Raw genomic sequence first — 26,445 nt, 5'->3', positions numbered from 1 at the left:
GGTAGAATCATGACCTGGGAGTGGGCAGGCTCTTGAAACATTCAGATTCCTGGGTCTTACAGTGGAAGATTCTGATGTGGTCAGTTTGATTTCTAACACCCTCCCTGGGCCACTGGATCTAGTTCATGTTGTACCGGATGATATCTGAGGTCTTTGCAGCCCTAACAGTTTATGGTTTTGTTACTTTTCTCACTTGGTAATGGACATGGTCACACTTCTCTGGCTACTGTGCAGAAAGCACACCCAAGCTTTGAGGCTATTTATTTGAGTTTTGGAAGCATGATGCAATCAGGAACTTCAGTTTAAATGCTGACCTGTCTTTTATTAGCTGTGAACCGTTGAGTAAGTTCCTTAGTTGTTACGAACCTTGTCGTTTGGGCGGGATGATAACGCCTGATCCCAGGGTAGTTGTGGGGACGAGAGGCCCTGTGTGCCTGAGTGAAGTGTGGGCAGCTTTGCAAGCACAGCATGGTACCGTGCAGCTGGAAGAGTCTATCCCTCCAGACAGGCTCAGAGGCAGCTGCCATCTGCCATCCTTGGGGTAAGGAGGTGGCTTTTTGAACCCATATGTGGCTTGTTTTTCCAGTGGCCTCAACCAGTGAGCCCTGCACTTTCTCGCCCTTTCTGAATGTTCTTTATAAATAACACTCTCAGCACATTTTTGCGACCTCCTTGCCTGTCCTTTCACTGGCTTCTCAGTGCTCATGGGATAAAGTCTGTAGCCCATGGGGCAGGCCTTCCTATGCTGGGTCCCTCCTCCAGGTGCACCTTGGGGGTCTCTGCCCTCTCCATGGACACAAGGCCCAGCCTCAGTACACCCACTCCTTCCAGTAACTCCGGCGCTCCCTGCCATGCCCGCTCTGCCTTGAGTGTTCCTCCAGGTGAGCTGAGGTTTTGTCTTCCCCTCAGCTGTTAGTCACTCTGCATTCCCCTAGCACCCAGGAATTCACGGCCTCGCTGTGTGGGGACTCTCCGTTCACCTGTCTGCTTCCCCGTTCACCTGCCCCTCAAGTCCCTGAGGACAGCAATCACATCTTAGTCACCTTTCTGTCTGCCAGATGACAAGACCCAGAGGCACTCTGTAAACATTCGAATGAAGAAATGAAGCAATGTGGCAGGCACATGGACTTGGGAGTTGGTTGGGCTGAGATTTTTCTGAAGGAAAAGCAGACCTGCCCTTTGGGAGGAGTTCAGGGGCTTATTTAAACGTCTGCAGGCAGCAGCCATGTCAGCAAGATCAACTTCACTGTGTGTGAAGTCTACTAAGACAGTTAAGTTTCCAAAATCTGTTGTTCAGGCATGGACTGGGGTTGCTTTGACACCTGTCCACGTGGAGAAGAGCTGCACATGTTAGTCGATCACAGGCTTTTAATAAGCCAGCCGCGTGATGTTGGTAACAGGAGCCCTGATGTTGTCCTGTTGGTGGCTGTTGGGGAACCACTTGGGGGCACCCAGCATCGGTGTGAACAGTCACATGTGCTTAGGTGTGTGTGGGGCGTGTGGAAGGGTGTCATTTCAGGGGCCATTCACTGGGGTTTTCAGACCCTTGCTTGCTGCTTCCACTGGATCCAGGGATGGTGAACACACAGGAGATAGGCTCCCTGGGACCTCCCTTCGGGACTCCGCCTCAGAATCCCGCCCACCAGCCAGAGTTCAGGTGCAAGGGGGAGGCCTGTGTGCTCTTCAGCCCTGTGGATCTGAAGAGGGTCAGACACCAGCGGCGTGTCCTCAGGACCTGAGCTTCCGGGTGGCTCTTCCATTCCCCACAGCTGATTGTCTGGGCCCCCCATTCCCCGTGCCTGGTGACTCTGGCTGTCCCCTGTGATGCGATAGGGAGGGGGCTCCAGGCCAGCTCCCCCCGCAGTGCCATGTGAGGCTGTCCCATACCAGGGCAGGGGAGCTTCAGGGACCTTATCATTTGCCATTGGGATTCGCTTGCTCTTGTTTCAGCTGTGAGTCTAGCATGGTGAGGAAGTCCTGGTGGTTGTGAGTTCTGCTTTATGGCAGGGGAGACGTTTTCCCCCTCCTTCCACTAAAGGGAAATGGTGGGGCAGGGGGAGGGGAGGGGAGGTAACCTCATCATTTGCCATCAGTTAAGTTCTTAACGGAAATTTTCACGCTGATTATTCAGCAGGAGATGTTTGGCCTGATTGGAGGCCCCTCGGCCTGTAGTGTGACTGCGGGGCATGTCCCTGGGCGCACAGGGACGCTGGTGTGTGCAGGCCTCAGTCTGTCCTCTTCTTTCCCCACCAATGCTGGGTTTTTAGTTTTTGCTTTTTTTTTTTTTAAGCTTGAGAAAGGTCATTAAAGATTGACTGGACTGTGTTGGGCCTGAGGGCCACCCATGGTTTCCTGCTTTCCTGTTGAGCCAGGTGAAGGTCAGGAGAGTCTGTTTATGGTGTGAGTACAGTCAAGCAGTGAGCCACAGGCAGCTGGGTTCCTCGTGTCACTCTTGTTTTTAAATCATTTTGTTATTAAGTCATTTTGACAACAGAATTAAAGGAAACGGAAGAAGCACTGCCCACAGCCCTGCTGTGTGAGCCTGTGAAGTCTGTGACCATTCTGCGTCAGGTGTTGCCGTGGTCTCACTCATGGTTACGTGTGTGGGCTCCACACCCCTCATAGTCCTATTCTATCTCACGGTGATGCCCATCAGGTTGCTACTTCAGCAAGCAGCTGGCCTGCCTCACTGTGTCCGGCAGGTCACATCTCCCTCCTGGCCCCACTTCTGCCTGTTATGAGAAACACAGCTGTGACTGCCTCTACATACATTGCTCTTTTGTCTCCTTTGGTGCTTTCCTGGGATTGGAGTTCCTGGCCCAGAAATGTCTGTATGTGGGGCTCCTGATGGTTTGGTCATGTCTCTCTGAAATGTCACCGGGAAGAGATATCAGCCCTGTAATGTGATGCTGAGTGCCATTGGATGCCAGTGAGACCACCTGTGTATTTGAGGTGGGTGGGAGTAGGATCAGAGCAGAGGGCTGGGCTTTGTGGGGGAGCCACTTAGGCATGGGGCCCATGCCACCCTTTGGGCGCTGGCAACCCCAAGCAGTGTGACTCTGGGTGGGTTACTTAATAGTAACAGCATTGGGCCTCCAGTTTTATCTGTGAAAGGAGAAAGCGGTATTGACCTTATTAAATTTTTATGCTGATTAATTTAAATGTTATTTCAATTAATTGAATAATCAATTGCCTGGCATACTGTTACAGCTGCTGTTGTAGGAAATACAGTAGAACAGAGTTGAATAACAATTGGGTCCAGCCCTCCCCAGAGCTCACCTTTTATTGGGAAGTCTTCTAATTTTATGGAACCTAGTCAGATTTGATTCTTACCACTCTCTTAGGGAGTGGGCACGGTTGAGATTTTTGCCCTCATTCTCTGGGAAAGAAGCAGAGGCGCGGGTAATTGTCAGAGGGGAGGATAGAACAGACAGCTTAGCGGTGAACAAGCGGATGTGTTGGTAAAAGGAACTGTGTGTGTAGAGGCAGGGAAGTGGGCTTCCAGTTGTCTGTCTCCTCAAACTGACGGAAAGAGTGTAGGGTCCGACATCACAAGCCCAGTGATGTCTGAGGCACGAGCGCTGTTTGGAGGCTCAGACAACCAACTTGGGGAGGAGAACCTCATCTGTAAGCGGGGGAATTAGCATGTGCATCCTGCCTACCCCCGACTTGTCAATTCATTCACTGGCTATTGTTACCCTGCTGTCATGTGCCAGGTGCTGGGGAACAGTGATGGACAGGCTTCTTGAAGCTTGAATCTAGGCAGGAAGACAGGTGATAAACAAAATCTCTTGTAGGCAACTCCAGGTAAAATCGAATGTCTGGGACAGTTATCATTAGAGGGCCTGCCTGGGAAGAATGCCCTCTGCTAAAACGGGGTGTAACTTTCAGCCCGCACAGCCAGGGGAAAGTGCTGTAACCCACCAACCATCTTTCAGCTGCCGTGGAGTTTTGTGGTGGGTGCAGAACAAGGTTTCTGTAGGAAAGCCTCACAGATGTGGTATCTGCTCTTCCAGCCTGGGGCCCCTGAAGGAGTCAGACAGGTCGTTCTTAATTTGAGTCTCAATTTTAAAAATTAAAATTTGTCATTTACAGAAACTTGGCAGAAAATAAAGAAGCACTATCAGAAAAGGATACTGAGGGGTCAGGCAAGCAGGTGGCGGCGGGGGAAGGAGAGGGAACATCTGGTTCCCCAGGAGGATGCAGCAAGAGTTAGGCTCACTGCTGATGGATGGCAGGACTCGGAACACCCCAGGATGCCAGCAGGTTGTTTCCCATAATGGGTGTCATGGGGGGTCCTGTACCAGATGGTGGACCCCAAGTTAGCTTGTTTAATCCTCAAACACCCTGTGACATAGCACCAGCCCCACTTTAACAGGGGAGGGAACAAGAGCCTTGGAGAGGTCCCGCAGGTGCCCACAGTCTCACCGTTGGTAAGCAGTGGAGAGTGATTTTCCGGCCTGTCCAGTCCTGCTGCCTGGCTTCCTGCAAACCACAGTGCGCCCTACAGGTGTCTGGGCGGGAGTTGGGAGTCTTGCCTGGCTGCCCAAAGGAACTGGTCCAGGCTGACTGTGTATGAAGGAAAGGAGGGGACTGGTCTTTGCTCTGCCCTCAGTGTGACCTTCCAAAGGCTTTCCTGCAGAGGATGTGGGAGCAGTGGAAGGGCCCTAGCAACCCTGTGCACACTCACAGTGATAGTTGTTCCCTCTGCTGCCCATCCCCCAGCCCCTCTTTCCACTCAGCCTTTAAAATGAAGACAGAGGGCTTCCCTGGTGGCACAGTGGTTAAGAATCCACCTGCCAATACAGGGGACACGGCTTCAGGCCCTGGTCGGGGAAGATCCCACATGCCGCGGAGCAACTAAGCCCGTGCGCCACAACTACTGAGCCTGTGCTCTAGAGCCCGTGAGCCACAACTGCTGAAGCCCATGTGCCACAGCTACTGAAGCCTGCGCACCTAGAGCCCATGCTCCGCAACAAGAGAAGCCACCGCAATGAGAAGCCCCCGCACTGCAATGAAGAGTAGCCCCTGCTTGCCGCAGCTAGAGAAAGCCTGCATGCAGCAACGAAGACCCAACGCAGCCAAAAATAAATTAATTAATTTAAAAAGATAAAAATAATAAAATGCAAGACAGGTGGTACTGTACTTCCTTTGGAGAGCCTCCCCAGATACCTCAAGTGCCACCCAAAGAACTTCCTTCCCCACCATGCTGTTGTCACCTTCCCTTTCCTCCTCTGGGTCGTCACCCCCTTGAGAATCTGAAGAGCTGTGGATTCTTACTCCAGAAAAATGAGCCTTTGCACACCTGGCCTGTGTGTGTGTCTGATCATGGACCTCTGGAATCCTGTGCATGGACCCAGGCTGAGTCCCCACCCTGGTCTGTGAACACTAGGTGCCTGCTTGTTCTTTTTTTCTCCTCGGCCAGTGTGGAGTACCTAGCAGGAGGGAGCCAGTCAATATTTGTTGACTAATAGTCTGCTGGAGGGGTTATCTGCCACCCTCTTTGAGCACGACTGGTTCCCCAGTTGCACTTGTGGCAAGAATAGGACCCGACTTGGCTTGGGGCCACCTCCCCACACTAGTCTGCCACACGCAGGACGTCAGCAGTCATCTGGGGCAAGGCCATGCATGCCGTTGCCTGGGCCTCGGGATGGGGTATCAGTGGTGGGGCCGGCCCTGCCTCTCCTGAGGAGTGGGCCCATTTTCTGCTGCTGAGGACACCTTGACAGGCACTGGAGCCTCAGCCATTGTCTGCACCGGCCATCGCCAGACTCCAGGCATTAGGCCTCAACCTTGGTCATCCTGAAAGCTGCCGCACCCTTTCTCTTTGTCGCCTAAGCACTGCCACCTTTTTTGTTAAAGGCGCCTTCATTCTCCCAGTGAGTCAGGGTCAGGACCTCAGTCGTCCCTGACTTCTTCCTGTCCCCTTGCAGCATTCAGGCACCCCCTTGTTCTATCCCATCGCCACTGACCTAGTTCCGGCTCTTATCTGCAGTCCTTATCTCCCGCTCCCTTTCTGTTCTCCCAGCCCTCAACTCCCTGGGAGCTTTGTTCGCTTTGTTCTCTCCGCTCACAAGCCTTTAGGGAATGTCCACACCCACAGGAGAGCAGTGGCTCTCAGCTCTGGGCCCACCCTCCCCTTCTGAACTCTCTGATCCTTGGTGAAGCACTGAACGGGGAATCAGAAGACCTGTTCCCCCTGTACAGATTGTCTGACATGTCTTCTGACGTCGTCTTCGTGGAGCAGATGTTATCATACTGCCCATCTCGGGATTGCAGAGAAAGCCTGGTGAAAACAAAGTGAAAACTTACCGTGACCTCTGCAGCTGCCAGCAGTCTGGGCCTGTGGCCTCATGGTTTCTCTGCGGCCCTTCCCTTCTTGCCCTGGCCCAATTCTCCCTGCCCCTCAGGGTCTGCTGTCCTGTTACCCAAGCCACAGACCTTCCTCCTTCCTCCCTGGTCATTTCTTTCTTGTAATATTGCCATGATGTTGGTATGATAGTCCTGGTTTTCATACATGGGGAAACCCAGGCCAGACAGATTGAATGGCTTGCCCAAGGTCACACAGCAAGGTGAAATTGAGCCGGGCTTGCCAGACACATTCCCACCCAGAGCCCATGAGCTCAACCACTGTGCTGTGCCTGCTGTAGGCGGTGTCAGGCCCACGGGTACAGGTGGCTAAGACAAGCATCTGCCTTCAAGGATCTCTCTGCCTACTGAGCAGTGGGCACACCGGCCAGGCCATCCCAGCAGCAAACTGAGTGCCAGGGCCCAGAGTCAGGGGCCCTGCCGCCCAAGCTGCCTGTTGGAACCTCCCCTCCCCACCGCCTTCCCTGGTCTCTGGGCAGTAGAGAGCCATGCAGTTTCTGTGCCCAGGCGTGGTGGTGTTCGGCCCAGGGCTTATCATTGCATCTTCAGGGTGAGTCAGACTCTGGGTGACTGCCCTGCCTGCTAAGTGCCCTTGGAGCACAGCTCCGGCTGCAGCTGCACCCGACAGGAAGTCCCTTTGCCCCATGTGGGGCTGCCCTGGCTCTGAGGATGGGCAGCAGGGTGATACTGTGAAACCTGCCAGGTTTGCCCTCAGCATTGTTAGTGCCTTCCTGCTCCCCACTTCCTGGCATCTGTGCCCATGTCTCTTTGACTTTTCCCCACCCTGGGCCAAGTTGGAACTGGAAAGGCTCAAACTGGGGCCAGTTTCACCTCTTCTTAGGGAACTAGGGTTTGGAGCCTGTTCTCTTGATTGTTGAACAGAAGGGCTGTTTCCATGGACAGTACCCCAGGCATACTCAGAGCTAATGAGGCATGTTTGCCTGGGCACTGGAAAGTGTTTCTGTACCTGTGAGTTTCTGTTGGCTCTCCAGCTGCTTCAGTAATGGTCTCATGGTGGGAGGAACCTAGACCAGAAGTTGAAGTGTCTGTTAACCCTTTCCTGCCTCTTTTTCTTCTGGAAGGGAGAGCCCCAGGCAGCAGCTCCTCTTCGGATGAGGGAGGGGCTTATTCCTTGTCCCCTCAAAGCAAGCGCCCCTGCCTCGGCACATCTGCCCCTGATGGCACCCACCTGGCCCTCAGTTACTCTTAACCACCCTCCCCAGCGCACACGCACAAAGAACAGGTAGGGATAGGTCCAGGCTGGGAGTGGAGCATCTCACCTGGTTTCTAGTCTCCGTCCCCTCCCACCACTCCCTCTCCAGGCTGCCAAAGTGCCTTTCCAAGCATCAGCCTCCGCCCACCCAGAGCACTGGAGGAAGACCCTGTCAGCCCCCCTCTACTCCTGACCCCCGCAGTCTTGGGTGGGCCAGCCACCTGGGTCTGCCCTACAGGTCTTATCAGTGCCCTTGCTCTGCTCTCATGTCTGCCAGGCAAGTACCATTCCCAGGAATGTTCTGCCTTCTTTAGCCACTTGGCAAGTCCCCATTTGACATTTAGAGTTGAGTTGAAGGGTAACCTCCTTCCCTGACAACACCTGTTCCTTGGCGATTCTCCAAGTATACAAAACTGAATGAAGCTTTCCTCCTCACTCTTGGCACAGTTACCATTGTCTAAACCTGCTCCTTGAGCTCCTTGTGGGCAGGGTTCTTGTTTCCTTTATCCTTGTGTCTAAGGCAGACCCAGCACACAAAGGGGTCCAGGGGTACAAGGGAAGAGGGACCCTTGTCTTTGCCTGGGTGGGGAGGTCAGCAGGAGGAGATGCAGCAGCCTCCCTTCTCCCCCTGCTTTTCTACATTTCTGGTGGTTAATTGAGCTACTTCCGGTAGTCGCCCTACATTCAGGCAGCAAGTATGGATTGATCTCCCCGCCCCCCATTTTGTATACCATCCAGAGGCAGGTGCATTCAGCTAGTGAGGGCTCCTTCTGAGAGGGGACTGAGGAGCAAACACGGAGTTAAAACACCAAGTCTTGGGACTTCCAGTGGTTAAGACTCCGTACTTCCACTGCTGGGGGCATGGATTTGATCCCTGGTCGGGGAACTAAGATCCTGCATGCCGCCTGGCGTGGCCAAAAAATTAAAAAAACAAAAACGAAAAAAAACACCAAGTCTGGACATGTCCCAAAATTGATAAACCTTCAGCTGGTCTAATAAGGAAAGAGAAAACACACAAATTATCAATATCAGTGGATATCACCACAGATCCTACAGACATTAAAAGGATAATAAGGGGGGCTTCCCTGGTGGTGCAGTGGTTAAGAATCCACCTGCCAATGGAGGGGACACAGGTTCGAGCCCTGGTCCGGGAAGATCCCACATGCTGTGGAGCAGCTAAGCCCGTGTGCCACAACTACTGAACCTGGGCTCTAGAGCCCACGAGCCACAACTGCTGAGCCCATGTGTCACAACTACTGAGCCTGTGTGCCTAGAGCCCGTGCTCTGCAACAAGAGAAGCCACCACAATGAGAAGTCCGCGCACTGTAACGAATAGTAGCCCCTGCTCACTGCAGCTAGGGAAAGCCTGCGCACAGCAACGAAGATCCAATGCAGCCAAAAATAAATAAATAAAATTTTAAAAAAAGGATAATAAGGGAATATTATAAGCGACTTTATGCCAGTAAATTCAGTATGAATGGATATTCCTTGAAAGACACGATATAATAAGACTGACTCAGGAGGAAATAGAAAATCTAATGAGCCCCATACCTAAAACCTCACAAAGAAAACTTCAGGCCAAGATGAGGTCTTGTCATATATTTAAAGAAGAAATAACACCAATCTTGCACAACGCTAATTTTATGAAACAGGTCGGTCAGGCTCTGTTTGGGGCAGAGCTGTTTTTGAGAGGCCCTGAAGTCCTGCCTCAGAGGCCCCTTCCTCCTGTGGGCTCTGAGGGAGGTGAGAGCAGGGGCAGGGCCTAGGTGTGGAAACCTGGGCCGGGGTCAGAAATGTGGGGTACCTCCAGTAACAGGCAGGCGGGCTGTGGGGAGGACCCCAGTCCAGGCCTTGGCTTTCCTGCTCTCCAGCCACCAGTGTTCTAAGAATTTGGCTCTTCTGGAGTTGGTGGAGAGAGTGGTAGTTAAGTTAGCACAGAGTTAATGAAGGTGATGTAGTCCAGGCTCATGGCTACGCCTACAAGAGCTCTAGGAGACGTCTCCACACTGAGAGGGACTTGGAAGGGACACAGAGGCCTGATGATGAGTAGGAATGACAACAGGCTTGTGTCTTGGTCCCAGAGGAGTGACAGAGCCTGTTGCCTGGGAACCTCAGAAGGCTGCCTTGAGGAGGTAGCCTTTGAGCTGGAGTCCAGAACTGGCCAGAGGGTGGGCTTTGTTCGGGGTAGTCAGAACGGACAGATCAGGATGTGGGACAGAGGGTCCGGTGTCAGGGTATTCTGGACAAGGCCAGTATGGATGGGCTACAGGGAGAGTGCTGAGGCCTTGGGAGGCTGCACCTTGAGGAGAATGCTGTTCCTCAGGGTATGGGGACCAATGAGAGCTTTGAGCAGAGGACACCCTCCGTCCATGTGGATGGATAAGGTGGAGAGAGATGTAGGGGAGATGGATTAGAAAGAGGAGGAGGGTGCAGCAGGCTGCTGTGTTCTCCAGAGTGTAGCGGGTAGCTGGCGGCAGGCAAGGGTGGGGGGAATAGCTGTGGGCTTGGCTGTGGTGGGGACCTATCAGGGTGGGACAGAACATGAGGTTGGAAGGAGGGAGAAAGGCGGGAGATTGGGGAAGGGTGTGTGTAGGCGGGGCTAGGCAGCGAGTTACATTTAAGGGTCTGGGGGTGGGTGAGATGTCTCTAGATTCCCTGGGATGCTGTGTACCTCGGGCCCTGCCTGCACTCCCATGGGTGTCCTCCAGGGCTTAGACCTAGGCCCAGGCTGGCTGTGACTGGTCTGAATGCACGTGGCCAAATCTGAACTGTGAGGGGAGCATGGGAGAGGTGACTGGGTTCAGAGCTGGTTTTAGAAACTAAGTGCCTCTCCTGTCTCCTTGGCAAAAATGCAAGAGTTCAGGAGGACCTTGATCCAGAACCCCAGCTACCACTGACAGATGCTGTGACCTTGGGACAATCTTTCCTTTCCGTGGCGGTCATTTGCCAGCTTCCCCCATGGGTTGATTTGAGGACTCGGAAGGCGGTCGTCCTGTGAGCCCTCCAGTTCTGAGGGCCTTCGAGTCTCTCAGGCTGGGTGGGCCGTGAAACTGGTCAGTGCCTCCTACCACTGTCCCAAGCAGTGCAAGTCCTGCCTTGTGACCTAGGCCAGGGTTGCCCCAAAGCCATTTCCCTGCTCAGAGATGCTCACCGTGCTACCTGAGTTGCCTTTGAGTGGGCTGACTGGAGCGCGCCTCGTCCCTGCACTTATGTGGCCTGTTCATTTGTTCACCGGCTCCGGCTCCACGCACATATGGGTACCATTCTAGAGCCCCTGCTCTTGCACAACCTCCCAGGCTGGGGTCTTCCTTAACCTCAGCAGTCTGCACGGCCCACCAGACTGCGGGGCATGTTTTTAAAATGTCATTTAGATCATTGGGTGTTTTCTCATTAATGAATAACTTGGCCTTTGCCGAGACACTTGAGTGTCTCCGGGACCCCAGGAGGGTGGTGGCAGCTGCGCTGCTGAGTTTGCCCTTGCTCAGGGGCTGTGAACGTGCATGGTGTTTGCAAAGGAGTTGCTCCCAAAGGCTGTTTCCACAGTCCCCAACCTCTGCCTCCAGCTGGCCCAGGTTAACAGGGCCCTCATGGAAAGAAGCCTTCCTGTGGGCTTGCCCATCAGCCCACTTCGGGGGAAAGCTGAGCCTTTGCTGCTCTTCCACCTCTGTCCTTTCTCACCAAGGGGAGGTGTCTGCCACCTTCTTCCCCTGCTGCAGGACCTCTGGCCATCAGGGAGTCCACTGGCTGGCAATTAGGAAGGAGCTTTTAGTTCCTATGTCCTGGCTTCTGGCTTCCCATAATCACTAGCATTTGTCAGGGAGGGGTGCATGCAGCCTGGGAGCCATGTGGGGAGCCTTAACATGTTTCTCAGTTGAGAGTTTGTACGCCTGCTCCCCTTACCTCTTTGGTCATCACCAAACAAATGCTTCTGCCCCAGGGCCTCCCTGCCCAGCCCGTCAGCAGGCTCTTGGGAAAGGCCTCTGGTCCTTCCTCCAGCAGCTCTGCTCCCGTTGCCCTGGAACACTGGCCAGAGCCCTCTGTGATCGGCCCCACCCCTTGACAGCCTTACCTGAATTCACCTGCGCCCTGCCTGCTGCTCCAACCACCTGTGTGTTCTTCAGACCACACCCCGCCTTTGCTCAAGCTTGCTCCCCTCTGGGAGTGCCCTTCCTGTTCCTGTCTCCCCATCCTGTAACACCCAAATTCTGCCCACCCCTTAGTAGAAAGGTAGGAAGCCCCCTACCTACCCCACAGACCCATGTTGACCTCACTCATGTAGCTGTTGTGGTTCCTGCTGCCTCATCCCCAGGAGACTGAGCCGCCCTGGGTTGAGAGAGCCAGGGGAACATCTTGCTCTATTCACATCACAGAAACCTTTCTCTCGTCCAGGACTCCGAGCCTGGTTTGGGTGGTCTCCTTGCCCATAGGTGTGTGGCCAACAAATGGCGCAGTCTGGTGGTTTCCAGGGTCTCCACGATGAGCACTGGCAGGAAGTGACTCATAATGCAAATGCCACTCTCGGGGAGGCCGTTGTCAGTGACAGAAACAAATCTCTAGGAGAGGTGGTACAAGGAGCTATTTTACTTACAATTTATATGTTCTTTTCTCCATTGCAGCAGGTCCCCCATGGCAGGGGCTTCCAAGTGTCTCCTCGGAACATGCTCCAGCAAGTCAAAGGCAGGTCATGGCCAGTTATCAGGGGCACATTGATCCCCTCTGGAGGGCCAGCCCTGGCACGCAGGGAGACCCCGGGCAGGGCTCTGTCCCAGATTTTCTCAGGACAGACACTGGGGGCGTGGGCGCATGCGAGAGCACGCCCTCCATGTTCGTTTGTCTGCAGGCAGGTCTGATCCAACTGCAGTGGTCACATGGTAAGGAAGAAAGCCCAGGAAGGTGTTTCCTGCTGCAGGTGGAAGCAGCATGGGGGTGTCCTTCTGCTGGGCCCTCGGCGCACCTGAGAGCAAGCACACTCTGTCAGGGTTGAGAGGAACATGGCTTCTCTAGACTTACAAAGAGGTGGGGAAGGGGGAAGAGGAAGATAACTACATTTAGAAATTTTTCCCATGGAAACTTCAAACTAATTCCCCTTCCCTCCGTCCCCCTGAATGCATTGCAGGAGTGAACCTGTTACAAGCCTGGTCCTAATTCGAGTTATGCTGCTCCTAAAGGGAACCAAATAGGTGTTTCTGGAGAGGCCTCTGGCCTGGAAGGCAGGGGGTGGCGGTCAGGAGACCTGAGCTTTTGTGCTGCTCTGCTTGCTGGTGACTCTCCCGACACATGAGGGTGGCTGGTGGCCTGCCAGCGTGGGCCCTCGGCGGCACTGACCAGCATCATCTCTCACCACCTAAGACCTTCCAGCTCTTCCTGCTAGTGTTCTCTGAGGGCCACCCTGGTCTGGGCCTGGGCTGGGATCATGGTTTGGTTTTGTTTTGTTAATTTATTTATTTATTTTTGGCTGCATTGGGTCCTTGTTGCTGTGCCTGGGCTTTCTCTAGTTGCAGCAAGTGGGTGCTACTCTTCGTTGCGGTGCGCGGGCTTCACATTGCGGTGGCTTCTTTTGTTGCAGAGCACAGGCTCTAGGCGCGTGGGCTCAGTAGTTGTGGCGCGGGGGCTTCAGCAGTTGTGGTTCGTGGGCTCAGTAGTTGTGGTGCACAGGCTTAGTTGCTCCGCAGCATGTGGGATCTTCCCGGACCAGGGCTTGAACCCGTGTCCCCTGCATTGGCAGGCAGATTCTCAACCACTGTGCCACTGGGGAAGCCCAGGGTCATGGGTTTTAAATTCTGCTGAGGGAGTTGAGGGGTGGGAATTGTGGCTCCAGCATTGTGCCCCGTCGGTTGCAGCAGGCATGTGCCCCACTTGGAGGCTGGAATGCCAAGCTGGTCCTGGCCAGGCTGTCTAGCTCCTGGAAGGAGTGTTAATTTGAGCAGCTCGTTTTCTCCCTTCCTTTGCAGGACAAGGAAGATGGGGAGCCAAAGACCAAGCAGCTCAGAGAAGGGGAGGAGGAAGGCGAGAAGCACAGGTAATGCCTCACACGCAGCTCTCTGCCCTGCGCTCTCCTCCAGTACCTGTTGGCTTCCACATCCTCCCAACTCTGCGTTCAGTCTCTACCCCGTTGCTTCCTCTCCACCCCATGGCTGCCTTGTTCAGACAGGACAATCTTACAGTTGGAACCTTCTCTGCACCCTTTCCCCCACTGGCTATCTGACTCTTAGCCACCAGCCTTTTATTCCAGACCCTCATGTCCCCTCACTCTTCTCTGAAAACACTTTGGGTGACATGGTTCTACAGCACCTGCAGAATCAGGTCCAGACTCTCCCTGGTGTGTGAAGCTCTGTCTGAGCCAGCAGCCTGGGTGCCTGCTCACTTCGGGGAGTAGATCTTGATGCCCTGAGAAAGCTTATCTCAGTGGGCTGTGCTTTGAGGGGGTGCAGCAGGTGGGGAGGGGTGTTCCCCAGACGAAGCTGGACCAGCACTCGGAAGCAGGCCTTCCTGACGCCACAGCCTGCTGTTTCCTTCACCAGTGTGACTGGAACCCTCCCCAGGTGCAGGCCCCTCATCCCTGCCTTCTTATTCAGGAGCTGATCTCAGACGAGATGGGGCTTTTTCAAGTCCACAGGGGCGCGTGTGTGTCTGTGCACGTGTGACTTAACACTTTACAAAGTGTGTTCACGCCTTCCTCACAGCAGCCCTGCAGGGTCCTTGCCATCTCCCTTGTTATCACAGAAGGCGACAGCTCTGTGCTAAGAGGCTGGTGATGCTCAGTGGTGGTGCAGGGACCCTTGTCACCCTAGCACTGGGCTCTGGGGTGTCTTGTTGGACCTTGGCCCCCCCCAGCACAGCACGCGGCCCTCTCTGGTGACAGAGATGAAGGCCAGGTCATTGCTCTTTTGCCAAGTGACTGCAGACTTGGGCGCTTGGGGGTGGGTCTGTGGTAACTGCTCAGAGACTCTTTGGTTTTCTTCTGGTTTGTCCTTAGGGTTTTGATTACTGACTGGAGCCTTGAGTCATTTTGCAGATTCAGTTGTCTAAGCAGATACAGTGCGGGGCCAGGGGTTGTGGCTGAGGAAATGGGAGAATCCAGCAGGATTGGAGGCAGGCACCCCAGGACCTCACCCCTCACCAGCCATGCTGGAGAATCACCCACCTTCCTCTCTGCCCATGCTCCTACCCATCTGTCCAAGGAGACCTATTTAGAATCGTGGCTGTTTTAGTTCCTTTGGCTTTCCTTATAGGTTTTAGAATCAGCTTGTTAATATCTATTTTTAAAGCTTGCTGAAGGTGACTGAGAGTGAAGAGTGACAGAGGAGGACAATGATGTGTTGTGGAAACCAGGAGAGGAGGGGGGGTGGCTTTCTGGAGACGATGCCCTTCCCTTCATCCTAACCCATTCCTTAGTGGCCCTGTGCATGGGTATTTCAAGGAGTGTGGAAGGGATGGACCGTCTCATGTCAGTTCCTCTTAAAATTTCAGAACGTAGGCATCATTCAAGTGTACGTGTTTGTATTGTTGCCTACTTATTTAAAATAAACTAATACAAAAAAGAATAAAATAAAAATAAATAAAAAGTTTGCTAGAGTTTTGATTGGAATGACATGGAATCTACAGATCAGAATACCTTTAAACATTTTTTTATTACTCTCTTCAGGATAAATCCTACCGTATTCCCCTACAACCAAATCCCCATTGAGTGGGAGTCGGTCCCCCGAAGGTCGACTAGCGTAGGCCAGGCTCTGTGGGAAGGAAAGACGAGTTCCCACCTCCAGAAGGACCCCTGCTTCTCCTCTGGGCTGGATCTGCCCTCTCCCAGCCAACCTTCCCTCTTGGTTAATTGCACGGGCGCCCATGACTCATCTCTAACACAGCCCCCTCCTTGCCGCCTAGGTAAGATGTGATATGGCAGCCCTGGAAACCTGGCCACAAAAAGGGGCATTTATGTCAGTTGCTGTTGTTTTTTGTAAGCCCTCAGTCACTTCCTCCTGATGGCAAGTTGGCTAGTGTATGCCGTGGAGGTATGTCTAGGGTAGGGTTTGTGGCCAACAGTCGTGGCCACCCTACCAGGTGGGAGGAGAGGGCCGATGTTGCACACTCTGTTGGGCATGGAGCGGGGGAGCGTGTCTTAAGTGCCTAAACAAGCAAGCCCCAAACCCTCAGCTCCCACAGCCGTCACCTCCCCTTGGCTTAGGATTGAGGTCTGCACCCAGCCAGAGCTGTCACCATTCAGGGACACCCTGGGTGAGTGTCACGTACTGGAGAAGGAACTAGGCCACGAACCTTCCTTCCTCGGGGATGGAAAACCGGTTCTCCAACTCCATATGGAGAAAGGTCCCACCCCAGCTGAGGCCCGGCCCAGCCTTGTCCCAGTGCCCAAGCCCTTTAGGCTGACAAATGCCAGGCCTTCTCGCATCTGCCGGTTGGGTCCCCAGGATGGTGGCTTTGCACCAGGACGTGCTTGCAGACCCATGACGTCAGCTTGATTCGGCAGATATTGCTGAGCTCTCGCGGTGATGCTCAGAGCGGCCCCTGCCCCCACTTGCTGAGTTACCTCACTCCCGCTCCAGGCCGGAATGTCGTGGCCCTGGATAGAGGGGCTGGACTGTGGCTCCGTGACTCGTGCTGAGGCAGCAGCACAGAGACCTGCGGCCGCCCTGTTTTTCCTGATCCTGTTGCTCGGGACTATGCGCAGGAATGTGGAAGAGTGAATCAAGAGAGAACTGGTATAAGGGATGTGGTGTCGCGGGAAGCCGACTCGATGTGTGACCGGGCCAGGTGCTTCCCTTCGTGTAGGGGGAGAGTGGGAGCACGGCTGGGGCCTTTCTACATGGAAGACAGTCTTCGTCTTGTATGTTGTGATCTCCAGTGCCTCGAAAGTCCTTCTCATTAAACCTGTTCTGGGGGAACGTTGTGATCCACCATGAGTGAGGAAACCACAGTTCACACAAGTGAAGTGACTCGTCTAAGATTCCCCAGCTGAGAGGGAGGGCACCGGCACTGGGACCCCTCCTCCATCCCTGTCTGGTGTGCAGGCAGGGTGGAGAACAGCTGAGCTCATCCAGCTGTCATGTCACAGATGGGGAAACGGAGCCCTTCCCATCCTCTGCATGCGAGCTCCCGGGCAGGCCAGGCCTGGTTCCGTTGCACCACCTTCACTCTCAGTGCAGTGGCCTTTGTCCCATGTGTCCTCTTGGCTGGGGCTCTAGGGGTGGGCATCAGGGCTGCCGACAGCTGTGCGGTGGAGACTGTTTCCCTTGGGCAGCCTGCAGCCTGCATTCTGCAGCCCAGGACGGCCCCCAGAGTGGTCTGAGGGATAGATTGGGCCCCAGGAGAGTGGGGGGCAGTGAACTGTGCAGGCTCTGGGCCCTGCCACCACCTGGGCCCCGACAGCCAGTGTGGCCACTTCAGTTCTCATCTTGTGGGCCCTTTGGGATTCAACTTAGCTGCCATAAACCTTTACTCCACGCCTCTTTTTAAATTTAAATTGATATTCAAAGTACTTAAAGATTTTTTCAATTGTTGGAAATTTAGTAAATCCTATTAGCCTGTATCTGTGAATATCCTTCTGTTTTGTAACCTTTTCACATACTGTATCTTTTTTGTTGTTGGTGGTGGTGGTGGTTTTTTTTTTTTTTTTTTTTTTTTGCGATACACAGGCCTCTCACTGTTGTGGCCTCTCCCGCCGTGGAGCACAGGGTCCGGACGCGCAGGCTCAGCGGCCATGGCTCACGGGCCCAGCCGCTCCGTGGCATGTGGGATCCTCCCAGACCAGGGCACGAACCCGTGTCCCCTGCATCGGCAGGCAGACTCTCAACCACTGCGCCACCAGGGAAGCCCCACATACCATATCTTGATCATCTTTTGATAAACATGCTTCTATAAAATTCTCAATGGCTGCTTAGTATTTCTTTGAGAGTGCCATAATTAATTTTTCAGTCCTTGAGTTTTGGCATATCAGCTGTTTCTACTTCTTTAAGTGCCCATCAGCTATGCATTTTCAGGTGGATTGGGGGCAAAGCTCAGCCTGTAAATTTATTTATTTACTTACTTAAAAATTTATTTAATTTAATTTATTTATTGTTTTTGGCTGCATTGGGTCTTCGTTGCGGCGTATGGGCTTTTCTCTGATTGTGGTGAGCGGGGGCTACTCTTAGTTGCGGTACACGGGCTTCTGATTGTGGTGGCTTCTCTTGTTGCAGAGCACAGGCTCTAGGCGCACGGGCTCAGTAGTTGTGGCCTGTGGGCTCTAGAGCGCAGGCTCAGTAGTTGTGGTGCACGGTCTTAGTTGCTCCACAGCATGTGGGATCTTCCGGGACCAGGGCTTGAACCCGTGTCCCCTGCATTGGCAGGCGGATTCCCAACCACTGTGCCACCAGGGAAGCCCCTCAGCCTGTAAATTTAGAGAAGCTGGGCTGGGCTCTGTGGAGTCTTGGGTGGGGAGTAGGTGCAGACCATGTGGCTCAGATGCGATGGCAGCTTCAGCTGGGCAGGGGCCTGTCTGAACTAGCTCTTGGCACATTCAAAATAACCAAGTGAAAAATCACTCTTAGATAATCATTGTCAACTTTTAAATTAATTAATTAATTAATTTTAGTTTTGACTGCATTGGGTCTTTGTTGCTGCGCGCGGGCTTTCTCTAGTTGCGGCGAGCCGGGGCTACTCCTCGTTATGGTGTGCGGGCTTCTCATCGCGGTGGCTTCTCTTCATTGTGGAGCACGGGCTCTAGGCCTGTGGGCTTCAGTAGTTGTGGCACATGGGCTCAGTAGTTGTGGCTCATGGGCTCTAGAGCGCAGGCTCAGTAGTTGTGGCACACGGGCTTAGTTGCTCCATGGCATGTGGGATCTTCCCAGACCAGGACTCAAACCCCTGTCCCCTGCACTGTCAAGTGGATTCTTAACCACTGCGCCACCAGGGAAGTCCCTCATTGTCAACGTTTGGTTGTTGTTTTCTGTCTGTTAAATTTCTGTTATATGTTCAGAACAATCCTTTGCAGACATTATTTTCAGTGGTTATATAATGATCCATGTAATGTCTGGGTGTATCTTTATGTATTTTATATATATTTTATTTTATTTTTTGAGTATGTAAAGGATTCATGATTCATAATGCAAAAGGTGTTAAAAGACACACAGGGGAAAAAAATCTTCCTTCACTCCCAACCTCCTAGTTGCAAGACCACCTTGAGGGCCAGCTGCTTGGCTCCTTTCAGAGGTGGACTGTGCACAGATATTCAAATATGCTGATATATATCCCCCCAACCCCCCACATACACATGCTTGTTATTACACACGTGATAGCACACTATACTGCCATACTACTGTTCCTCACCTCGCTCATGTCAATTTGACAGTACATCTTGACATTCATTACACAGAAGTTCATAAAAAGCATCTTCCTTGTCCCTTTGGTCATGTGGCGTTCTATTGTTCATATGGGCCAAAGGGCACATAAGCAGGGTTTGCATGATGCACTCTCCCCGCTAGGAGAGGGTTGGCTCCAGGAGGGGGCTCTTAATGTCTGTGTCCTCCAGAGCACCGTAGCACAGGACTCCCCTGTTTTGCAGCCTTAGACCGGGGGAGTCTGAAAGGCTCCTGGTTCTTCTCTGGCCTGGCTCTCTCCACCATCTGCCTTTGGCTCCTGGAGAGCTGGGGATCGGCTCACATTTCCTCAGTGTCTGGGCATTGCCTGGCGTAGGAAGAGCCCGTGCATTTGGAATCTGTCTTCTTTCCCTATCCAGAAGATTTCAGTCCAGGTCCATTTCACACCTAGTGCTGAGCAGAAAGGGCTGTAGATATAAGCAGTAAGATAAGAAGCCAGGCTCCTGGACTTACCAGTAACAATGCCAAGTTCATGGAGATCAGACATACTGGAGAGGCAGGTAGTAGGCTGTTCTTTGGCTGGGCCTCAACTGCTGGGGTATGTCCTGGCCAGCCCTGCCACTTGATGTGCAATGTGCAGAAACAGGCGCGTCCCTGCCACCCTGTGGGCCACACGAGGACCACTTTCGATCTGCTTGCGCAGTATTTTGAGAAGGCTTGGTAGGCCATGCAGGCTGGGCATGGCCCAGCCATGGGCTGCTGGGCTGCTCATTCCCACCTGCACTCAAGGGTTACTCTCTGGGCTTTGGAGGGTTGACCGTCCCATTTTGGGACAGTCTGCCATATTCCCCTCATAGCAGTTAGAGAGCTCTCAGGGTTTAGGAAGGGGCTTCTGGGGCAGCAGTGTGGAGTGGGAAGGTAACACTCCTGGGCAATTTGACCTTTGCTCTGCAGGACCACTCTGTGCAGTGTTGATGTCCACATTCTGTGTCACCCACAGCCTCATGAGAAATGATACCTTTGATTTCCATATGGAAGCCAATGAAAGCATGACACTTTCCATCCTGTCTCAAAAGCTTCAAAGCTGGATTTGAACCCAGGTCACACTGTTGGAAGGCCAAGGCTCTTGTACCCTCTCACCCGAGCAGCTTCCTCATTCTAAAATGGGGATAGCAGAAGCAGCGTTTGGCTCTAGTGGCCTCCAGAAGGGTGAATTCCAGATGCCAGTGCTGCCTGATGAGTGCAGTCACATCCCACCCAGTCTCCAAGAGCTGTGACAGTTCCAGTCACTGCAGGGGGAAGCCCCCAGGATGGCAGCCTGGGCCCACCTCGTGACCCTCTTGTCTTACCGTTCGTTTCTTGGCTTTCCTGTTGTGTCTCAAGTCCGGTCTTCTTTTGGATTTTTTGTTTTTAATCTTTCCATGTCCTTCCTGTTATCTTGCTAATAATATACTCCTTTCCCTTATAGAGGTTTCCACAGCGATACAACATACATCCTTAACTTATCAAAGTCTAATAACAAGTCACATTTTACCATTTCCCATACAGTGCCACAACCTCAGAACACTTTAAGGCCATTTGCCTCTCTTCCTGTCTTCTGTACTGTTGTTGCTATATTTGAAATCCCACAAGTCATTATTACTGTTTATACAGTCAATATTCATTTAAATTTACCCACGTATTTACTCTTTCATGCTTCTCAAGGAATGCATTTCATTCCTTCCTGAGTTCCATGCTTCCATATGAGATCATTTTCCTTCAGTCTAAAGCATTCCCTTTAGTATTTCTTAAAGAACAGATCCTCTGATGACTAATCTTCCCAATTTTTCTTTATCTGGAAAAGTCTTTCTTTGAAGGCTGTTTAACCTAGCTTTATAATTCTGGTGTGACATTTTATTTACTTTTGGCCCTTCCCATGTATCTCTCCATTGTCTTACGATTTTCATGGCTTCTGTTGAAAAATCAGCTGTCATTTTCAGTTTCTCCTTTGAAGTTTGGGTGTCTTTGTCCAATTTAAGAATTTGTCTTTGGTGTTAAGTAGTTTGACAGTGATTTGCCTAGTTATGCTTTTCTTTGGAGTTCATAGAGTTTCTTTAATCTATGGCTTGATGTTTTTAATTAATTCTGTAAATTTTTCACTCATTATCTCTTTAAATATTGGTTTGCGGACTCTAATTACATGTATGTTAGATCTTTCCACCATGTTCCATATGTTTCTTAAGTTATTTTCTATATTTTTCAACTTTTTTACTTCTGTCCCTCAGCCTGGATATTTTCTGGCTTATCTTACAGTTCACTAATCCTTTCTTTAGCAGTATCCACACTGCTGTTGAACCCATTTATTGATTTATTAATTTTGATTCTATTTTCACTTGTAGAATTTCCATTTGATTGATTTTTACAGTTTCCGAAATTCAGATCTCTGCTAAAATTCTTTTTTTTTTTTTTTTTTTTTTACTGTACGCGGGCCTCTCACTGTTGTGGCCTCTCCCGTTGCGGACTCTCAACCACTGCGCCACCAGGGAAGCCCTCTGCTAAAATTCTCAATCTTGTGGTATACCTTCCTGAACTTTTAATAATTTCAATTAATGCACATTTCATTTCTGATACTATATTCCAGTATCTAGGTCTCCTGTGAGTGCATTTCTGTTATCTTTATTTTTTTCTCTTGGCTTTGATTGAATTCTGGATATTGCATATGAAAAGTTCCAGAGATGATTTGGGATTTTGAATAGTTTATTTTCCCCCAGAAGGAGTTTATTCCAGCTTTTGGCAGACATGGATACCCTGACCTACCCTTTCAGGACTGATGAAGAGGCTTCCTCTCACTGAACACAAATTTTTGTCTCTTCAGCCTCATGAGATTGCAGGAAGCTCTGCTTGGTCTCTCGGCTTTTCAGCTTCTGCTTGTAAAAAGACAAGTGCTTTAAGGGGAAAGAAATGCCCAAAGCCAGGCTCACCTTGTTGCACTTCCCTTCTTTCTGTGATTGCAGCCCCTCAGGTCCTTGTTGCCGTGGTAATTCACCAACACACAGATTTTTTTTTTTTTTTCCACACAGATTTTTTTAAGCTTGCAGAAGGAGGGAATTAAACCTTGTTCCTTTGTTAGAAAGGCCAGGCCCCAGAGCAGAACCCAGTGCCCCATGACCTCTCCAGAAACTTTTGCCATTTGGTGGTAAATAGGGGTGGGGTGGGAGGAGCAGTTAATTGGACATTAGTGAGGGTCAGTCTCTTCATTATCTCTCAACAGACTGAACCAGGGAAGGACTTGAACCTAGCTTGACAGAGCTCGACACACCCAGCATAGCCTTCTTGTTTACAGATGTGAAAATCGGAGCCCAGCATGGGGCACTTCCACAGTGACTGGGACCCAGGTGTTCTTGAGTGCTTGAGCAGTGCTCAGCTCTAGGGCAGAACAGGGGACAGTGGCCGGCGGGGCTACCGGGGGTGCTGGGGGTGGTTGCTGTGCAGCCAGCCCACCAGATGCTGCTGCTCTTTCCTGTTGCTTCTGGCCTCTCTGTGTCTCCTGCTGTGTCCTCCCTCATTCTGGCTAGTCTTCTGAAGCAGGGCAGCAGGGGGTGCTGGAGGTGTGGGTGCTTGTGGTTACTGCTATGAGCTCTGGGTACAGCTGCCACCAGACTCTCCTCTCTCTGATCTCTTACAAGACCCTGGAGCCAGTTTCTGAGAGTGACAGTTTTTTTTTTATTCTCACGAATCCCCACAGTTTTCTTCCCACACCCAGTTTCTCTTCCACTTTTCTCCCCACCCTGTTACAAACGAAAGTCAGTGTACCGATCATGCCCCACTTTCTCTCCCAGTGCCTTAGTGACCTGGCATTTACCTCCAGGCATTAGGGGATGGTGTCCCTGCTCCTTAGAGGAGGTAGACCCTGGGAGTAGGCAGCAGGCTTCCTCCACACAGGCCATGCTGGTACTACTCCCAGGCACACAGGTTTAGCCAAGCCCCAGGACTGCAGGCCCTGGGGGCCCTGGCAGAGGGCAGGGGGGCAGGTGAAGCTGGTGAATAGGGGACTGATTTGGTGTCAGAAAAACCCCAAGTTGAGACCACTGTCACTTGCTAACTGTGTAGCCACAGACACCTCCTGCCTCCCTTCTGGAAAAGCTTGCTTGCCCAGGGGCTGGAGAAATCAGCCACACATTTCCCTGGCACAGACAGAGGGTTCCATAGATGACAGACCACAGGAGGCCTCCTGTTGAGAAAATGTTCCCAGGATTTCTGAGGCGCCAGCAGCCCTGAGAGGGCTCAGAAGAGGTAGTGGGGAAGAAAGAGGACCCACATCCCAGTCCCATCTGGCTAACCGGTTGGGGAGGCCACTTCTGCCTCCCGCAGGGCCTAGATGGTCTGTCCTAGTGTCTCTGTCTTGCCTTTATTAAGCAGCAGCCCCCAGGAACTCTCTCTTTGCTACCCTGTGGAGTTAGCCAAGGGCCCATCCTGCGGGCAGGCTGCTGTGTGTGGGAGTCGGGGTTTGATGAGCTGCTGAGCCAGGGAGGCCTCCAGTGAGCACTTGGTACAGCCAGCCCTGCCCGAGGAGACTGCAATAAGAGGAAAACAACACCACGGTCGCTGGTCAATCCTAGTGTGCCATTCTGGCTCCTTGTGGCCGCTACCCCTTCGTGGAGGAGGTCGTGGGATCTGCTCTGGTAGATTTAAAAAACCCCTTGCAGGGGCGAGGTATGTGAACTTCTTATGGCTGTCCAGGTGCATTGTGGCTTTCCCAGCCTTGCACACTGTCATGCCTGTTCCCTCAGCCCTTTCTGGCCAGCACACCAGACCCTTGCCACCAGTAGCTGAGGCTCCAGGGAACGAAGGCTCTGAGGAGCAGGTGGGGCTTGGGGAACCAGTGGGTGACCACTGGCTTCCTCTTTTAGGAGTAGCTCTGGCCCTGGCTTGGAGTCACAGCTTGCCTTGTCTCAGATGCTGCGACCACTGCTGTATGACCCTATAAAAATGGTGCAGTCTCTTTGACCCCCAGTTCCCGTAACTGTCAAATGGAGATAATGCTGGAGAAGACATCCAGTGAATGCTCTCTGTACACCCCTGACCCCAGCTCTTGATGAGAACCTACAGTGCAGGTGGGGCTTTGGGAGAGCACCCGGCCCGGCTGCTAACTGGAAGGTGAGGAGGCTGAGGCTCGGAGAAGGGAGCCTATCACAGTGAAGCTTCTGTTCCTGTGCTGTCCCCCTTTACCAGGTCATCTCCAGAGAGACCAGAGGAAAGTCCAGGAAGTAGCCAGCTCCTATGGCTTCATCACATGCCAACCTGCAACCTGTATAAGGGGAATGAGAGTGTGTTATACCTTACTTTCTCTCTGCTTGTTCTCTCTGCCCTTTAGGGAACTCAGGCTGCGGAACTATGTCCCAGAGGATGAGGACCTGAAGAAGAGAAGGGTGCCCCAGGCCAAGCCAATCGCAGGTAGGTGGGCTGCATCTCCACCTCTGTTCCATGGCACTGTTGGTTGCCTCCACCTTGGCAGGTGTCACCGTCTCTTGGAGAATAACTGACAGTGCCGGGGCTGGAAGTTGGGCCTCCAGGACCCTCCGTCACCATCTCGTGGCAGATGCACAACTAGAAGCAGTCTGGGCGCTGAAGCGGCCTGTTGTGCCTGCTCTGCCCTGCTCACGCCCTGCCTTGGAAGCTTTCCAGGGGCCTGTGAGGGAAGTGGCCACATCCCCTCAGAGGACCTCTCCGGGCTGAGAAGTGGAAGTGGCCCTGGGGCCCTTGGACAGCAGGGGCAGGGTGATGGGTGCTGCGGGCCCTTGGAGGGTCAGAGTAAGAGACGCTGAAGACGGGCTGACCATCCAGGTGCTTGGAGAGTAGTGGGCAGGCAGACACCCGCCCAGCTTGGGGCGTGGCAGTGCCAGAGCACAAAGGATGGGCAGAGGTGTTCTCACTGGTGGGATGAAGGGCCTGGCCCGGAGGCTGCCCAGTCACACCACGGTGTGGGGAGCTGCACAGCAGCCGGAGCATCTGGCCAGCTGCAGCCTGTCCAGAGCCATCCACGCTGGAGATGCTGGGGTGCTTCCTATCATGCAGATCCCTGGCCCTGGCCGTGTTTTTTATTCTTTGTTTTTATCAATTTTTAATTATATGAGTAATAAACTAATAGATACATTTATCTTATAAAAGAGTAAAGTGTTGCACATTCAGCCACACTCCAGTCTGCCTCCCCATCTCCTTCGGCCCTGAGATGCACACACTTCCCAGGTGATCTGCTTCATGGTTTGGGCCTTGCCGTGGTGAGGCAGTGTCATGGTGGGGAGAGTAAGGCAGGACAGAGGACAGGGACGGGGAGCTGGTCCCATGTCTCAGGGTCAGCACTTGTGGCTGGAGGGAGGTGAGGCAGGGCAGAAGGGCCATGAGGAGACCCGGGACAATGGTGAGGGGGGTTAGAGGAAGCCCATGGAGCCCAAATCTGTTGTTCTTGACATCTGTCCCCACAGGGTCAGGGCCCTCCTGGTCAGGCCACCCAGAGGCCCGTTGTGCTGTTGGCAGCTGGGTGGAGCCGGGAGGTACACGTGGGCAGGACTCCTCAAGGTGGCTGCCCCGCTGGTCTTGGGAGCACAGATCTAAGAGTGGGATGGGAAGAAATGCCACCTGTGCCCTGGCCATTCCCAGGGCACATCCTCAGAGCCCAGGAGCCCCAGGAGGGTATGGGAAAAGCCAGTCCTCAAGGCCCTTCCCAAAACCATACTTTGGATATATCCAGGCAACTGTCTCATTTCCCAGCTGGGGATCCTGGGACTAAGAGAAGCACCCATGCTTCCTGGCTAGAGGTCTTGGCTCCATCTACTCTAGCTGGCTGCCGCCTGCTGGCCCTCCTTCATCCCCGGATTGCCTTCGTCCTGAGAAACCCAAGCCCTTCCTCCAGAGCTGCCTTTGCAGGATCTTCACCTCTAGGTAGTTAGGGGCCAAGGGGAGAGGCGGGGCAAGAAAGCCCAGACTCTCCCAGGGACCTGCGGCTGCAGTTTGCCTATCTGGGAGAGTGGTGGCTCCTTTCCGACCTGCCTCTGTTGTTGTCTTGCGCCCTCTAGTGGAAGAGAAGGTGAAGGAGCAGCTGGAGGCCGCCAAGCCAGAGCCCATCATTGAGGAAGTGGTGAGTGCCTGGGGGTGTCCCCATCCTCCCTTGCTCCTTCTGTGGGTCCTTTTCTCCTTCCCACCTGCTCTCTTCACACATCCTTCCTTCTCGTCACTTCTTTATTCCCTTTCTACCTCCCTGTTTCCCCTCAGCCCCCTCCTTCCTCCTCCCTTTTCTCCCCTTTTCCTACCTCTGTCCCCTGTCTTCTACTTCCCTTGGGGCTAAGCCCTTCCAGCCCTGACTTGTGTCTCCTCCCTCCCCAGGACCTGGCCAACCTCGCACCCCGGAAGCCTGATTGGTGAGTGTTGCCCATGTAGGACCAGTGCAGACTGACTGGGACACTCTTGGTGCTAGGCATGGGCTCCGGCTGGGCCTTTCCCAGCCTCGCAATGGGAGGCAGGCAGTGTAGACATACTGCCTGAATTATTATGTTCAGATTATTAATGTCTGAAGTAAGC

At 52.8% G+C, this 26,445-nt stretch overlaps 1 protein-coding gene across 6 annotated transcripts in view; it reads left to right on the top strand.

Moving 5' to 3' along the window:
• Nucleotides 1-26,445, top strand: part of CCDC12 (coiled-coil domain containing 12) — a 74,644-nt gene that overhangs the window by 19,086 nt on the left and 29,113 nt on the right. For 5 of the 6 annotated variants that reach the window (XR_012323992.1, XR_012323991.1, XR_012323989.1 and 2 more), the window contains exons 2-6: nt 13,534-13,601; nt 24,245-24,324; nt 25,639-25,809; nt 25,944-26,005; nt 26,251-26,285. Coding sequence is in view for 1 of the 6 variants with exons in the window: in XM_033864793.2 (XP_033720684.1) it covers nt 13,534-13,601; nt 24,245-24,324; nt 25,944-26,005; nt 26,251-26,285 (245 nt within the window). In the remaining 5 variants the exon portion in view is untranslated. The remainder of the gene's footprint in view (nt 1-13,533; nt 13,602-24,244; nt 24,325-25,638; nt 25,810-25,943; nt 26,006-26,250; nt 26,286-26,445) is intronic. The other variant, XM_033864793.2, reaches the window with a different exon arrangement.

The sequence above is a fragment of the Tursiops truncatus genome, chromosome 10 (genome assembly GCF_011762595.2).
Source record: "Tursiops truncatus isolate mTurTru1 chromosome 10, mTurTru1.mat.Y, whole genome shotgun sequence".
Classification (NCBI taxonomy): Eukaryota; Metazoa; Chordata; class Mammalia; order Artiodactyla; family Delphinidae; genus Tursiops; species Tursiops truncatus.
Note: the sequence above shows the minus strand (reverse complement) of the source record. Positions and strands in the feature narration are given on the sequence as shown.